The following is a 17,544-nucleotide window of genomic DNA, read 5'->3' as shown; positions in this document are numbered from 1 at the left end:
AATCCTAAAAGTGCAACGATTTTGTGCAACTATTTTATGTCACGTTTTTCGGCACACTTTAAATCGGGCTTATTTTAAAACCTATATATATATATATATGTTTGGTATAACTCTTTTCAGAATTTATTCAACTTTAATCTGATTTTGGTAGATTTTCAGATTCTTATTCCATTTTTAAATTATAAACTAAAATTTCAAGAAAGTTGTGGTTTGTAATATCAAGAAAGTCGTGGTTTTTATTTTTGATAGGGTAAGCTTTCTTTCATAGGAAAAAAGTATTAAAAAAATAATTCTTAATACCAATGTTTGTATTTAGGTGATTTAGTTAGCTGAAGGTCGAGTTATGATGACCCACTGCATACCACTTTAGTTTTCACATGTTTTTTCATGTTATATAAATTAGTAATTTTTTTTTTTTTAAAGTTTTTTTATCTATAAGAATGTCAGTTAATATGAATGGATCGTTTATTTAGTCTCTTATAAATACTCATCGAGCATCGTGGACCTAAGTTTAACGGGAATACTCCAATCGGTAAGAGAGTAAATATTTTATTCTCATTTCATGATTTTTACTCCGTTAAATAATAACATTTTCTTTTACATATTTATAGAATTTTGTGATTTTTGACTCCAATAAATAATAATTTTTCTTTTGTACATTTACAGATTTTACTAATATTCTGGCCACAACTGGGGGTTGGGCACCAGGGGGCTTGGCCCCCCTAGTTTAATATAACAACTTGGTGTAGGCAATATTTGCTTTGGTGTTTGGACATTTTAAGTGGCACTGCTGGAATTAATAGTTGTAGCATTTGATGTTCTGTGTCTGGTAAATTGTCATTCAAATAAAGTGTCCAGAATTGAAATGTACACCAGCATATATGGTCATGGCTCAACTAATGAGAAATTACTACTACATTGTGGTGGTGTAACACATATCACTAATTTATTTACCAACAACTGACTTTGGAGTTTTGCCACTGCTCAGGGTTTTATCAAGAAAAGTTATAGATAATCTAAGTTTTTATTTTGAATTTTCTTTTTAAAACAATTCGTACATATCCTTGCAATGAGATAAATATTTTAGTTATGTATAGTTGTATGTGCTGTGAAAATATGATAAAGGAATATAACTTGTACCTGTATCCCATGTCAAATTTTTTGCAAATAAAGTATTCACAATAAAAGTGTGTTGTTTGAAATTTGGAAAATGTTATGTACATTTACAAAAATTTAAGTATGGAGCCGTTTTAACAGGCCAGAGTATTTATCATTTATCTATCTTTCTGAGGAATGAATTTTTAAAAAGTGAAATTTAAAATTCTGTTTAATTATCTGGGAGCATTAATTGTACTTTTTGTAGACTGGAGTTACACTTTAGCATCTTACTGAGATTATGGATTTACTGCACTGATGGATGGTACTTGTTTCATAAGAGTGTTTTTTTTTTTTGCTAACTGTGTGCTTTTAACAGCATGTTACATCATGTATGTTTGGCTGTACATGTGCTGTGCCTTCAGAAATTATCCACCTCCTGAACCAATCTATTTTATTCTCATTTTGCTGTGTTGCAAAATTAAATGAAAGCATGTTTAAATATGATTTTTCTACTCCTGTAGGAAGTAATTGTTAAGATGGAATACAGTGTTTAGATGTCTTTGGAATTAGTAAGTATTCACACTCTTTGTTTCAATATCCTAAATTGGGTGAGGTATTCAGATTTCTTGAGAGGTCACACTAAATATATTATCAAGGTACACCTGTGTTTATTTCAAATCCATCTTTGTTTAGTCGTAAGATTGGACTTGTGGAACTTTGAGATAAAATTGTTAGCCATCGCACCAATAATAGCGTGCATGACAAAAGAGTAGTGCAGAATGCATGCAACTAGTAAAGGGTCATTGTAAAGGCAATTTATACTCCTGCGTGGTGTCTTTTTGTGTCTCTCCCCTCTCAATGCTTATTCCCATACATTCCTGCTAGAGTCAGAGGCATCCAAATAAAAATACACCTATTTTAATACTGCCTGCAACAGTTCTTAATGACCCATGAACTGCTGCAACATTTAAACATTTTGCAACATAATGTGTTGCTATAAATGATCCAGTATGGTTATTCTTTAATTTACATGGCTTTGTGTTGTCTCCCCTTTTATGCATGGTGTTTCTTGTCATATTTTAGGTTTTATTTTGCAAGTGTTGGACATGACACTATAAATTGTGCAATACATTGAACCCTTTACTAGATGCACATGCTTGTCTCAGTGCACATTTTTTCCTTTGAATTGAAGGAGCCAAGTAAAGGTAAATTCTTGAGAAGACTCAATTTTACTTAGTTAAAAATCTGTGTTAATGGAAAAAATTCCAAAAGATTTTTCCAGCAGAACAGTGACCCAAGGCACATGGTAAAAAAAACTACTAAAGAATTTCTTGAAAAAAAAAAGAATGTTATTATTGTGGCATGTCCAAGCAGAATTCAGGTTTGAATCTAATTGAATTTGTGTGGTAGTGCAAAAACATGAAATTTAACTCTGAGGAAATTAATGTTCTTGATTTAAAAAAATACATTTTTAATCATGAAATTGTTGTAGTAATGAAGGGAGAAAAAATTACAAGGGACAAAATATGAAGAAATATATGGGGGTGAATACTTTCTGAATGCACCAGTATGTGTTTGTGTGTAATCAGTATTGTTTTGCCCTGTATTAAAATGTTTACTTTTTGTTTGCTTAAGTTGCCTTCTATTTAAACTGAAATATTTTAAACATATTAAACATGATCAATAATTTTTTATCTTTCTTTTTATTAGAATACTGATGAGCAGACACTGTATTAACTTTTTTTGTCTAGGGCTTCTGTGTTGAATATTTACAAATTACTTTAAATTAACTTTGCAAAGTTGATTATTACTATATGCTGTAGTTAAATTAGAATCTATGAGTGATGTATTTTATAATAACACACGTTCACACAGTACTGTTAAATAAAGATATACATCATCCAGGATATTTATTGGTCATTCCATTCACTTCTTTTTTTCAGTAGTCCATTAAATTGATCCGCATCTACTTGTCAGTTGATTTCACACCAAGTCACACTGAGATTTCAAAATGGGGGACGCACTATGACACAGTAGTCACAGTCAAACAACCAAATGACCATTACTAAATGAACCCACATTTAATCTTGCAGCATATTTTATATTTGGAATTACATTTAATTAACCTGATGGAATAATTCTAGTAAATTTAACAGGTTATCAGCTGAGAGAGTGAGAGATGAATGTGAACAAATTCAATGTGATCCCATCCAGACTTTTTGAATTTGGTCCTAAATACAGCATTTATAATAATGTGGAAACACTAGGCATGTGGTTAGAGACACTATTTTTGTCACAGCCTTTGATGTTTTGTTTAAGTTATTAATGTTTTCTTTCCACTGTATTTCTTTATTTTTGAGTTTTTGTTATGCACCTGTAGTATTTTGTCATTGTAATGTGATGCTGGCAAGACATTTTGAACATAGTCTTCAGCCCAAATTGTAGTAACCGTTTTAATTTTCTCTGGAGTCTAGCATACATCTCATTCATTATTTTTAGAACAAAAAGCGAGTACCAGAAATATCAAAACTGACCACACACCCAAACCAAAGATGTAAAAATTGTGTCTAGAATATTTAAGATATTCCCAAGATACCATGCGTAACAGATCCCCCGGAGAGGACTAGAGAATTCCAGAGCTTGAACACTTGTAAAACAAGGTATTGAAACTAAAACCGTACCAGGCTTAGTGTGGCTTCACTTGGTCCTGGGTTGCATAGAAAAAATAAACTGTCATCAGTGTCATTAGCATACTAACTATAATAGTAGATTTTGATAGATGTGATTTTTGACTGTGACTCATAATGAATTAGGGAGAAGATTTAATGTTTTAAAAACTGAAATGTGCTTTTTAATATACTTTGTACGGATATTATATAAGGAAAAATTTGATAACACTTCAGGTGCTGCAAAAATGCACCTCTTACTCATTTAATCTTGTGTATCAAGGCCTTAACAGAGGTTTCATGTGGTCTTCATTAAACTTATAAAACATCAAAACATCAGTAGATCAGTTTCTCATCTCTGTGCAGTATGGCATATTAACATGAAGGTCAAATTACTTGTTAATATGAGAGATGCACAGGTCTTATACATAAATATGAAATTCAAAAGAAGTGTGTCTTAGTTAAGCCACCTCAGACCACTAAAAAAATAAGTGTTGTTAGCAGGTCACATTGCAGAGATAAATAAACACCTTACTGATGATTTGTAAGTGTTAATAAGACCCAGAAAAGCCTTTGTAAAAAGGTCTTGATACATTAGAGTAAATGAGTAACAGATGCATTTTTGCAGTATCTAAACTAAAATTATACCTAAAATTTCATTTTATTCAGTGTTTAATTGCTTATGGTATAGGGTGTAGTTTAAGTCTTGGCATGGTATTGTCGAATACTGACATCACTATACTAATGAGTAATTTAGTGGTCTTGTGCCACAACTGTCTTAACCCATTTATATTGCTGGTGAATTTCCTTGTCTAAAAACTATTTATTTTTATATAGGCTATAAGAATTGAATATACCCGACTGTTGAGACTTGCTCAAGAGGACACGGCTCCTGAAAATGACTACCGTCTAAAACATGCCATAGTATATTTCATTCATAATCAAGCACCAAAGAAGATCCTGGAAAGAACCCTACTGGAACAGTTTGCCTCACGAAATTTATGCTTTGATGAACGGTAATTTAACTTGTTTCAGAGATTAAAAATTTATAAGCAACTTTTGTATTTGATTTGTATTTCTATAAATATGCATCATACCATTTTATATTTAAACTCATCTGTACCTATCCATTTTCTGACTTTTGATTATTCTGTTATAGAGGTACTGGGAAATGGAAAGTATTCTGGCAACCACATGCTCACATGCTATTCTACACCAATAATCAGTCACACACACACACACACACACACACTGTAGTGCCTGGAGAGAGAGAGAGTACATAAACACTGGGGGGATAGCAATGCTAACAGCTTTGAAGTCTTGCTGTCTCATTTCCAGACATTTTTTATTTATAGTTTAAATATGGATTTTTATCATTAACATTATATGTACATATTTTAAATCCATAAATATTTACATTTTTAAAATGCTTTTGTTATATTGCAATTCACTAATAAAGAGCTGCAAATTATTTCATTAAATAGTATAAAGTGATTTATCATTTTGAATGTATGTGAATACATTTTAATTCTAATGTTAAAAACTTTCAAAAGCAAGGCATCCTGTAGGTTTTGGTGTAGTAGATTTTTTTGGAAACCAGGGTCTGTCCTTTAAACATTTTTGATATTATACTGTTGAGTATTATCCATTATTTTATGATAGGATAAGCTTTTTCCCTTACTTTCATTTACGGTGGCACAACTAAAGCATGCAGAGAAATGCATGCAGTGACAAATATGTGAGTAATGACTAATGTGCTCACATTCACGGTATCACCTTGACTTTTTTTGCCAGGTTTTCACAAATCATGTTTGCCAAAATGCATGCAAGTTTGCACCTTACCTATTAAAAATAGAAAAAACCAAAAAATTTGTAAAAAAAAAAACAAAAAAACAAGCAGGTTTTATTTTCCAACATAATCCCCATGTATTACCAGCAATGCACTTGTGGTCAACAGCTTTCCTTGCTACTTTTCCCTGATTGATAGCTAGAACCATCAAAGTAAATCAGAATAATATTGATGGGCTTATATGTACCTTTTAAGGCATATAATCAATATGAACTACACACTTGGTCTCAATAAAAAAAAAAAAACTTTTTGCACATGATCTTGCAAACATTGACTTGAACCTTGATTTTTTTTTGGTGCTGTACAATCACCCAATCTACCCAAAACTTGCTCATGTTTGTTCATTAAGAATGGATTCATCTGACTCATAAGTTATAAGTAACTGACCTGAATAGTGTCTGCCATATCACTTCATTTCTTTATTATAATTAACATTTTCATGTATTATTAATGTGCTCTTTTATCATTACAAAATTATCATAACATTTTCTAATCCATTGTTTGACTGTGACACATGAAAATAACTGGTGCTTGGTGTATATTGACAAGGTGAAATCAAAGCTCTAAAGGTGTATCATTCAGTAGTTTTAGAAATTCAATGAGGCAGAATTATTTGTTTTTGCAGTTTTCAACATTCATGTTCATTTGGCGCTCAAGCAAGACACATACCCAGTACAGTAATCCCTCCTCCATTGCGGGGGTTGCATTCCAGAGCCACCCGCGAAATAAGAAAATCCGCGAAGTAGAAACCATATGTTTATATGCTTATTTTCATATTGTCATGCTTGGGTCACAGATTTGCGCAGAAACACAGGAGGTTGTACAGAGACAGGAATGTTATTCAAACACTGCAAACAAACATTTGTCTCTTTTTCAAAAGTTTAAACTGTGCTCCATGACAAGACAGAGATGACAGTTCAGTCTCACAATTAAAAGAATGCAAACATATCTTCCTCTTCAAAGGAGCAAACGAATCAATAGGGCTGTTTGCTTTTAAGTATGCGAAGCACCGCGGCACAAAGCTGTTGAAGGCGGCAGCTCACACCCCCTCCATCAGGAGCAGAGAGAGAGAGATAGAGAGAGAGAGACACATAAAAAAATCAGTACGTGCCCTTTGAGCTTTTAAGTATGCGAAGCACCGTGCAGCATACTTAAAAGCTGCACACAGAAGGTAGCAACGTGAAGATAATCTTTCAGCATTTTTAGACGAGCGTCCGTATCGTCTAGGTGTGCGAACAGCCCCCCCTGCTCAATCCCCCTACGTCAGGATCAGACAGAGAGAGAGAGAGAAAGAAAAGTAAGTTGGGTAGCTTCTCAGCCATCTGCCAATAGCGTCCCTTGTATGAGATCAACTGGGCAAACCAACTGAGGAAGCATGTACCAGAAATTAAAAGACCCATTGTCCGCAGAAACCCGCGAAGCAGCGAAAAATCCGCGATATATATTTAAATATGCTTACATATAAAATCCGCGATGGAGTGAAGCCGCGAAAGGCAAAGCGCGATATAGCGAGGGATTACTGTAAACCAAAAGGGCAGAAACGTCTGATACACACATTTTAGTGCACAGGTCCTAATCTTTCACTCTTTCCAAAATCAGAATCATAGAATGCCCATTCCAGGTTCTGGATCTAAACATTTTGATCACCCCATGTGTATTTCTTAAGAAATATTCTAATATCAAGGCACACATTTCTGTTTCTATTTATTCAAGGCTGGGTAGTAGTTTGACAACACACATAAGGTTGCCACCCCATAGTTTTGTAACAATGGTATGATTTAAAGCAGATGCTTTTTATATGTAGTTTGCATGTTTTTCTTATGTGAATTTGCCTGAGATTCCTACTATATTCGAAGTACGTGCTTATTAGGTTGATTTACAAATAGAAATTAGTCTGTGAGTATATGGACCAACTAATGGACCATTCCAATGTTTTTGCCCATTGCTCCACCTAACAATGATGGTAAGAAATAGGTATTAAATGTGTATGGCTGTTTTGAAATTTGGTGTATATAGGAAAATCGCAGTCATACCCTGTTTATTTGAACTGTGCCATTACAGTGGGAGTTGTATTGCACTATTACATGGAACACAATGTTTTTAATACAAAATGTTATTTTTTGCAACACCTAATAAATATATACATTTAAAGATATTTAATTGTTTTATGGAAAGCCTTGTTTAGTGAATGGCTTTTGAAGTATGTTGTTGCTTTGAGTATTGAGTTATTAGGAGTTGTCTCATATTTTGGCTAATGTTATGTGTACTTCAGAGTGTATGAAAGATACTTTCAACAATAATGTTATCAACGTAGTAGAGAAAGAGGAGAAAGAAAGGTAGCAATAGAGTAGAATCAGTGGAAAGATTTTAGAAGCTTAGTTGGATTATCCATATTTACTGAACTGTACTTGGTTTTCAACTAGTGATAATGCTGAACACCTGTATATCTCTGGTTATTGCAACTGACAAGGTTAATTAGTATTACACTAAAACAGCAAACTTGATCATAAAAAAACAAATGAACACACAAGATTTTTTTCACATCTGTTGAAAGCATTCAGTTGCTAAGAGCTCAAGCTATGGTATAACATGAAAATGTATAGTTATGGGCTAATTGGAGGTATTATTTTTAATTTAATTTGTGTTTATTTTGATGAATTGATAGAGGTAATATAGTTAGTATAATGATATGCAAGAGTTCTAAGTACTGAACAAACTGTCAGAAATTAAGCCAAAAGATTGCCTAGCATATTTAGTAAAACCTTCCTGATCTGCACTGAGAAATGATTGAATTCCTGCCCTTAGTTTCTGTTTGTCAAAGATTGTTGTGGAGTACTACAAGTTTCATAATAAGTTTCATTTCTCTGTTACTGCTTTTTTGTACAACAGTAAATTGCTTAATGTGTATGTGTGGTATTTTTACCTGCCTTGCACCAGTTTGCAGTATGAAAGAATGAAGTATTAGAGTTTGTATAGATAATAGTAACTTGATGTCCTTTCATGCAATGTTATTGGGGAGATAACTGCACATAATTCTTTTTTCCTTTGATATCCATATGCATACATGAGTAATCACGTTTTCAGGAAATGTTGCTTGTCTCATTAGTAAGAAATAACCAATGTTTGTTTGACCTAGGAAAGGAGTAAGCTTGCAGGGGATGATAACTACTATGAAGGATATTGTTCCATAGGAGGACATCTGGTAATGTCTTGTACATCTTACAATGAATTAATGTGTCCTGAAAAAAAATAACTGACACAAGAAACTTGTCCAGATATGTCCTATTGCTGTAACAGATACGTTGTAAACCTCTTAGGATTATTTGGTGTGTGCCTTTGGGAAGTGCAGGTTTGTTGCCAGAAATATTTATGTTATCAGCGTTTGCATAGCACATTTATTTACAAGACCATTCCTCTTCCAATATTTCTTTCATTAACGGGGTACGCTCACATTTCACTTTAGATCGTTTATAAAGCAAAGGCATCTGTTTTTGTATATGATACATAGTTTGTGTTTTTTTGTGTCTGTTCGCATTTATGCTTATCATAATATAAAATATATACTGTGATATCATTTTGAAACCTTTTCTTCCTGTTTTTCATGTGTTTGTTTTCTGTAATTTCATAAAGTATTATTCTTCCTTGTATTGGTACGTTACACCTAGGAATACAGGCAGTAAAATGATCACCACAGTTTTAAAATTTTTCTGTAATAAATTATTTCATCGAAGGTCACGCATGGCGCAGCAAGCCTCTTGCATGAGACACGACCAATCACTGCGCCACCGTGTTCCCATGTTTAATAACATGCTTTCATTCCTATCATCATGAAAAAGATATCACGTATACATCTCAATATTTTAATTATTCAGAGAGCTGTAATATCACGAATGTAATGGATTATGTGTACTGTTGGAGAAAGAGAAAGCCCGTTTAAGAAACAGGTAGTGATTCACACACATAGAGCACATAGAAGATCAAATACAGAACAAAGCATTTAACTTGCTACTTTAGTTACAATGGAATTTGAGAAACTAGTAAATTAAACAATTTTAAGATGAAGTTTATGATGTTCTACTTTAATGGCAAAGTAAACTACGTGATTGAAGTGGAAATTTCAAGATTAAAGTTGACATTTCGTGCTTTTTTCCCCACTGTGTGCCTATTTTTTTTGTCTGTACCCTAATAAGCTTTCATATGACACTCAGACGGTAGGCTACGACTCGCCTTTTCACGGTGACTTTGATATGTGACTTCTTTTTTATTTCGGGCACTGTGAACTTGAGCTTTCGAGTTTCTCCGACACTCTGTCACTCGATCAACTTCCTTTTGTTGATTATACCACTGTTTAAACCAACAGATAGTACGTTTTTCCTTTGCCTCCACTTGGTATTCGCTGAAATTCTTATATTTTCCCCCGTGCTTTTCCCATTATCTTTTCACAGAAGGCTATTTATATTGATTTGCATATTCAAAGAGGCGTAATTCTGGGAGGAGTTGGGGCGGGACAGAAGGCGCGTGCACGTGCATTACTTTTCACGCTGATCGGGATTTATGTAGCGGAAGAACGTGGAAGGTTGCGTACGTACAGATTCCTGCATCTGGATTTTTCTGTGCGTACGCACATTCCCGCTTTTGTGCTTACGCCATGTTATAGTGTGAATTCTACGCACGGCGTTATACATGAGGCCCCAGGTTATTTGATGCATTTGAATGTATATAATATAAATAGCTGCCTGCTTGATTATAGAATTAGCCAGTATTTAAAATAGACCATATTCTTATTCAAATAATTTTAATGTGTCTTTTATAGATATAAAGATATTACAACAGTTGCACGTGCAAAACTAGAGTTGATAAAACCTAGTGAAGTGAATATGGAAGAGTATGAGGTAAGTACTGTTCAATTACATTTAATTTCACTTAATCTTCTTATTTGATCTGTGATTCCTTTTTACTTTTTGTGTTTTAACTTTTTTATAAATGTCAAATTAGAAGTAAAACAAAGTTTTAGTTTCATAGTAAGCACCATCATAATTTGGTTTAAAATCAGCACAAAACAGCAAAGTTGAATCTAGTAATGATTTAATACATTTAAAATATTCTTCAAATAGAACATGCAAACTTACCAGTTTTGGCTATGGTGGACCTTACAGAGCAGTACATCTTATTAATTCAGTTTTACTTACTGTTTATAAAAAATTGTGTCAACATTTGAAAGTTTTTAATGAGCTGTTCTCAAGTAAACTACTTGGTAATTGTAGATTCAAAAACTTCAAATAACTCTTCTAAAGAAATATTTCCTTAAGTGTGTGACAAATTAACTTTTAACTTGCTTATATACACCTTTGTGTTCTTATTGAAGAATGGATTCAAAAGAATGCATAGGCTGAAAAGATTCCACTCCTTCAATGTTTTTCTTAGCGTCTACCTAGCAGTATTACAGCCTCAGCACATTTTCAGAAGTTGTTAAACCTTTTTTATTTTTGTAATAGAGATCTGAAGAACTGCATACTCCTTCCCAGATTTAATCTCACACGAGTTTTATACTCATTAAAAATACAAACCTGCATTTTACTCCCCCCATTGTGCTATGTAACCTAACATTAACTTTATTATCTCTTTTAATTGCTCACCATTTGATAGGAGTTAATTACGAAAAAAGAAGAATGATGTCAAGTCCCAACTCTTTTTGGAATCCTACTTTTAAACAAAACCAATTCTGAAAAGTTATTTTGCTATAATATAATGTTGTCTGTGCTTAAATGATTTCTGCTTCAATCTGCTTACTGCTTAATAACTATCAGTCTCTCATAGTTTAATAGTGACTTGTCTCCCATTGGTTCCTACTCGAGAATCTTTAGAAATTCAAAATATCATACACTTCCCTGTAAGCAAATGTTTTATTGGAACTTCTGACAGTTAATGGAATGTTTGGAAGTTCAGCCCGGCCACAGACAGACACAGGACACACAGAAGTCCCAAAACACACACATTTATTTTCTGTTTCTTTTCTATAGCACACACACACTGCACAAATTACCAACAATGATCACAGTCCTTTCTGTTACTCTTTCTTCTTTCTCTTCTTCTGCCGCCTTCACTCCTCTCCCGTAAGCTCTGTTCTCTGCTTCCCGACTCTGGCTCCCTGAATGCAGCCTTTTTTATATTGCACCCTGATGATTTTCCTGCAGCACTTCCTTGTGTGGTGGAAGTGCTGCATGGGCACTCAGAAGCACTCCAGGTGTGCCTGTATTCTCTTCTGGCAGCACTTCCTGGTGTGGTGGAAGTGCTGTGGTCCATGGCTCCAAGACTGTCCAGGCTCCCCCTGGCTGTGACCGTGGGCCCCCACAGGGTTGAGCTTCCAAGCTCTGTTCCCATGGCCCCAACACCCACCAGAGCAGCTGCCCTCTTGTGTTCCGGGGGAGCCCTTCCACTCTATGGGCCTTCCGGCTGAGCATGAGCCCCAGCCATCTGCCACTCTACCCCCCCCCCCCCCCCCCGACCTGAAGCTCATAGGGTGAAAGCATCCCGTCCCGCAAGGGCTGTCTTCTGATAGGATGTGGTGCCGGCTTGACCTTACTCATGGTTCCGCCCTGAAAAAGAAAATCCAAAGGGCTGGGAGATGCTGCCGCAACGTCACCATAAGGCATCCTCCATAGCTTCATACAGACAGCATTCCCCTCGTGACCACGATTTCCGCAATTAAAGCACCGGCGCATCCCTCCATGTCCTGGTGCCTTCCCAACATGGGAACAGGACGGGTAACTCTGCTCCGCCTCGTCCCCAGCCAGGTTTGGGTTTTCTCTTCAGCCCTGTGGAGAGCAACTCTTTACTGCAGGTGAGTGCAGAGGCTCACACTACACCTCGTTAGGAGCCCATGTCTTCTTTCTCCGGGGCCTCCCTTTATTTTGGGGTGCATTAACAGCATGGATACCCTTATGGGCATCCATCCGCCTCAGCCTTTTCCCCCCCACATGCCGTGATCGGTCATCATCTGCCGGTCTACAGTTGGAGCCCTGGTACTCGAGTCCGTTCAGACACATACCGGCTCCTTTCGCTAGGGGTTCTGTTATTATATGCAGTACCATCACGTCTTCCCAGCTATAGAGTCTTGCGCCACAATGCCTTCTCCTCCAGCCTCTTGATCATCTCCTGCAGCACCCACAGGACCTGCAAAGTGACTGCATGGGCTGAAGGACAGCCTCTAGCTCACGTACAGTCATAATCAAGTCAGTTATATCATTTGAACCAGCCGGTGGTGGATTCGCACTCCGCTTGCACCCACCTGTCGGCTGCGAGCCACAGAGTCCCTGCGCTGTTTGCACAGACTCAGTCGGGTCCTTCTCAGGCTCAGGATTAACGTACGTTGGCCCCGCCTGCGACCAGAAACCTAGTTTGAGGCCCTGGTTATAATTTTTTTTTTTATATATTGTGATTTGTGCAGCTTCCTTTTCTTCATTAATTTTTTTCTTATTTCCTTATAGTACAATTTATTTTTGGTATCAAAGTTTTATGTTTTGTGTAAAGTACAGTGCTGCTTAACTATTCAAACATCTACAACCCCAAATCTAAAAACGTTTGTGCAGTATAGAAAATGCAAGTTAAAAAAATGCATTAATTCTTAAATTTACTTTGACTTTTATTTCATTGCAGACAGTATGAACCCCATAAAATTTCATGTTTTGTTTGTTCAACTTCATTTCATTTGTTAATTCATTTCCTGCATTTCAGGCCTGTAACACATTCCAAAAACAGTTGGGATGGGGCCAAATTAGGACCAGTAATGAGGTAAAATAATTAAATAATGATGTGTTTTCAAACAGGTGATGTCAGTAGGTGCTTATAATCAGTATCCCCAAAAGGTTCAGTCTTGTTGGAGCAAAGATGGGCAGTGAATCTTCAGTTTGTCAACAAATGCATGAGAGAATTATTAAAATGTTTAAGATTGATTGTTAAGAAAGATTGGAAGGGATTTGCATATTTCTCCATCTACAATGTTTAATATCATTAAACAATTTAAAGAGTCTGGAAGAATTTCAGTGAGTAAAGGTGCAATCCCTCAGACAGCACTGCATCAAGAACCGTCACTCATCAATAACTAATATAGCTATATGGGCAAGGGATTACTTTGGCAAATCTTGTTAAGCAGTACAATACAGAGTTACATTCTAATGCCATTTAAAACTTTATTGTGCAAAAAAGAAGCCTTATGTTAACCATGCCCAGATGCAGCATTGACTTCTCTGGGCTCGGATGCATGTGGGATGGACCATCACACAGTGGAAACATGTATTGTGGTCAGATAAATAAATATTCCAGATCTTTTTTGCAAAAAATGGACACCATGTTCTCCGGACCAAAAACAAAAAGGACCATTCAGACTGTTAGCAGCAACATGTCCAAGAGTCAGGGTCTGACTTTTGGTGTGGTGTCTTGGCAAAAGTAATTTATATTTCTGTGATGGCAGCATTAATGCAGAAAAGTACATTGAAATTTCAGAGCAACATAAGCTGCCATCAAGACGACATGTTTTCCAGGGACGTTCATACATTTTTCAACAAGACAATGCAAAACCACATTCTGCACATATTACAAAGGCATGGCTGTGGAAGAAGAGGGTACAGGTACTGGACTGGCCTGCCTGCAGTCCTGACCTGTCCCCAATAGAGAATGTATGGAGGATTTTGAAATGAAAAATGTGATGACAACGACCACGCACTGTTGCACACCTTAAGGCCGGGGGTAGTTTGAGAATGCTACTGCTATGCAAGCAGTATACTATCTATACTTGCATGCTTACTTTAAGTAAATCTGGAGAATTCCACCAAGTGTCAGTGAGACAAATTATCGCAGGGAGAAAACAACATCCGTTTTTGTTGTATTGTGAGTTGAGGGAAGAAAAGTGTAAAAAAAAATAATTTGCATCCTGATACTTTTGCGAAGGTGCATTTTAAAAAAAAAAATGATGGCAAGAACAACACAGAATGTTGAGACAGTATGTGATATTTTAAATGTATCGCATCATTATGATGGGGAATATGCAAAGCTTGTATTGCCTATGCAAGAAATGAATGAAGAAAAGCACTGTAAAGACATTTGCATGTCAGCATTTAAGTTTGATGATTTGCTTCATTTCATCGAACCATTCATGTTTGATGATTTGCTTCACCACATTGAACCATTCATCAAACATCAAAGTACTCAGATTGATCCCCTTGGAGCTGCAAGCCTGCCATCACATGTTCATAATAAACAACGATGCTGACGTCACATACCAAAACTTGCACACACATGCCATCCATATTTTTACTGGTACTGCAACTTGAGCATGCATCAAGTTAAATTCTGAGGATGTGCTGGAAATGTGTGCCATGATGCATGCGCATACACGTTCTTAGTGTGAAGTATAAACCAATCCTAAGACATGTTTATAGGGAGAATGGGACAAAATAATACCTGAAACACTTCATCATTTGATATCGTCAGTGCCAAGTGTTTAAGTATTGTGAGAAGGAATGGCAACATTAAAAAGTGGTGAATGCTTTACCGTCCCAAATTTTTTAGAATGTGTAGCAGGCTTGAAACACAGGAATGGATGTATATTAACAAATGAAATGAAGTTGACCATATAAAACATGAAATATCTTGAGTTCATACTGTCTGTAATGAAACAGAAGTCAAAGTAAATTTAAGAATCACTGTGTTTGCTATTTATTTGCATTTTCCATACCGTGCCAACTTTTTCTGATTTGGGGTTGTATAACAGTATCCAGGTGATGTATCCCCATTGTTTTTAGTCTTTGTCTCATTTGTTGGAGGTTTGTATTTTCTGAAGTTAAACTGAAAATTTTTACTTTTTCTGTACCATAAAATAGAATCATTTGAAATTTGCAATAATGTAATCACTGAGTCAGAAATGTTACATGGACTCAATATTCAAGATTTTGTCTTGATTATTACAAATAGAGCAGAAATCTGTCTTTTAATATCTTAACATACAGAGGTAAAAAAAGAAAAAAGTCATTCACTACACTAAGAATCTCAGTTCATCCACACCACTATTAGTTTATCTTTATTATCCTAGTAAATTGTATCAATTTATATTATATTCATCACCATCCTGCATGTTCAGCCAGGATATAACACTGCAATATTGTACATGTTTAAGATTGAAATTGTAAGTTATGTATACAGAGTACAGTGAAATTTTTACTTGCTTTCTAATCAGTACACCACACATCCTGTGCTTTGCCTATATAATGTGAGAAGCTTCTATATACTCAAAAGTTAAGATGGACTGACATTAAAATGGTTTAATTTTCAGAACTTTTGGAAGAACGTTTCTTTTTGGTGTATTTATATAAGTTGTATTTTATACCTCCTTCCTTTCCCTATGCACCTTTATGATCCCATGCCTCAGAAGATTATATGCAAACACTTGAATATTATTGGGAATTGTATGGCTTCCATAATCTTTTCAGCTCTTTTTTTTCCCTATTCTAAGTTAAAAAATTTGTCCTAAAAATTATTTCCTTTATGGCATATTGCATATGCTTTATGCCTATTTATCCAGATGTAATATGATGCGTCTTGAACAGTAAAGTGGACCCTTAACATTGGATTGCCACTGGTAATGCTAGATACAATTGCCATCTGACTCCCTGTACACATATAGAAGGCTGATGCCTTCCTGATGCAATTTGTCCCTTTCTTCCCTTATATGTATTTTGTTCTTCTCTGCTTTACTCTTTGTATTGGCTTCCCATTACTGCTAGAAACCAATTAAAAGACATTATTCCAACATACATCGTGTTCATCTACCTCTGTGACTTTTTATCCATCCATTTTCCAACCTGCTGAATCTGAACACAGGGTCACGGGGGTCTGCTGGAGCCAATCCCAACCAACACAGGGCACAAGGCAGGAACCAATCCCGGGCAGGGTGCCAACCCACTGCAGGACACACACAAACATACCCACACACCAAGCACACACTAGGGCCAATTTAGAATCGCCAGTCCACCTAACCAGCATGTCTTTGGACTGTGGGAGGAAACCGGAGCGGACTTTATATATATATATATATATATATATATATATATATATATTTTTTTTTTTTTTTTTTGGCCTAGCTGTTTACTCTTCCTAACCTCTTCAGACACGCTAAAAAGGATTGTTTATTCTTTACTCTTGACTTTTGAATAGACCCATGTCTACCTTTAGGCACTCCATCAAACGGCACTTTGACACTATTTAAGCTTTCTGCTTTACTTAAGGTTTGAAAAGTTGTTAGGAATTTAATTTGCCTAATTTATAATATGCTGTTTTTTGCAGGTTGTCTCTTTTTTCTTTTATTCTTAATTGTCTGTCAAGTATATTGAGAAGCAGTTCATAATATGGCTTGTATAATATTTTTTTTTATATTTTTTTTTTTGTGAAGATGCGTGTATTTACAGTTAAACAGACTACAGTACATTGAGTAATGCTGCTATCTTAGATTTTCTTGTAAAACAACTGCCATTGTGATGATTTTTCAAAATTTAAATCCCAAACTTTGAGGAAGTGAATATTGTTCACTAAAAGATGAGTATACCAAATTCATTATAGCCGATTCAATATGTACATCAGACAAGGATAGCAATGGGAGCAGAAGAAACTATGTAACTTGAAAAGCATACAAAGTAAATTAAGTGTGAGTCTGCTCTTTATAAATATTGCTCATTGCATATGTATTTGTACTTGGTCACATTGTCTGGTTTTACAAATCTGTTTAATTTCACCTTGCTTCTCTAAATTTTTTTTTATGATTTTTGCAGATTTGGCATCAAGATTACCGCAGTTTTCGTGAGACTACCATTTACCTCATGATTGGTTTCGAACTGTTCCAAAAAAAGAGGTAATTAGTTATTTAAGTAACTATTCACAGTA

At 35.4% G+C, this 17,544-nt stretch overlaps 1 protein-coding gene across 6 annotated transcripts in view; it reads left to right on the top strand.

Moving 5' to 3' along the window:
* Positions 1-17,544, top strand: part of usp25 (ubiquitin specific peptidase 25) — a 201,483-nt gene that overhangs the window by 172,651 nt on the left and 11,288 nt on the right. For all 6 annotated transcript variants that reach the window (XM_051927070.1, XM_051927072.1, XM_051927073.1 and 3 more), the window contains 3 exons: positions 4,602-4,780; positions 10,427-10,505; positions 17,433-17,512. In XM_051927070.1, the coding sequence (XP_051783030.1) occupies positions 4,602-4,780; positions 10,427-10,505; positions 17,433-17,512 (338 nt within the window). The remainder of the gene's footprint in view (positions 1-4,601; positions 4,781-10,426; positions 10,506-17,432; positions 17,513-17,544) is intronic.

This window comes from Erpetoichthys calabaricus, chromosome 4 (assembly GCF_900747795.2).
Source record: "Erpetoichthys calabaricus chromosome 4, fErpCal1.3, whole genome shotgun sequence".
In the NCBI taxonomy this organism is placed as follows: domain Eukaryota; kingdom Metazoa; phylum Chordata; class Cladistia; order Polypteriformes; family Polypteridae; genus Erpetoichthys; species Erpetoichthys calabaricus.
The sequence above is the reverse complement of the archived record's forward strand: the minus strand, read 5'-3'. Positions and strand labels throughout refer to the sequence as shown.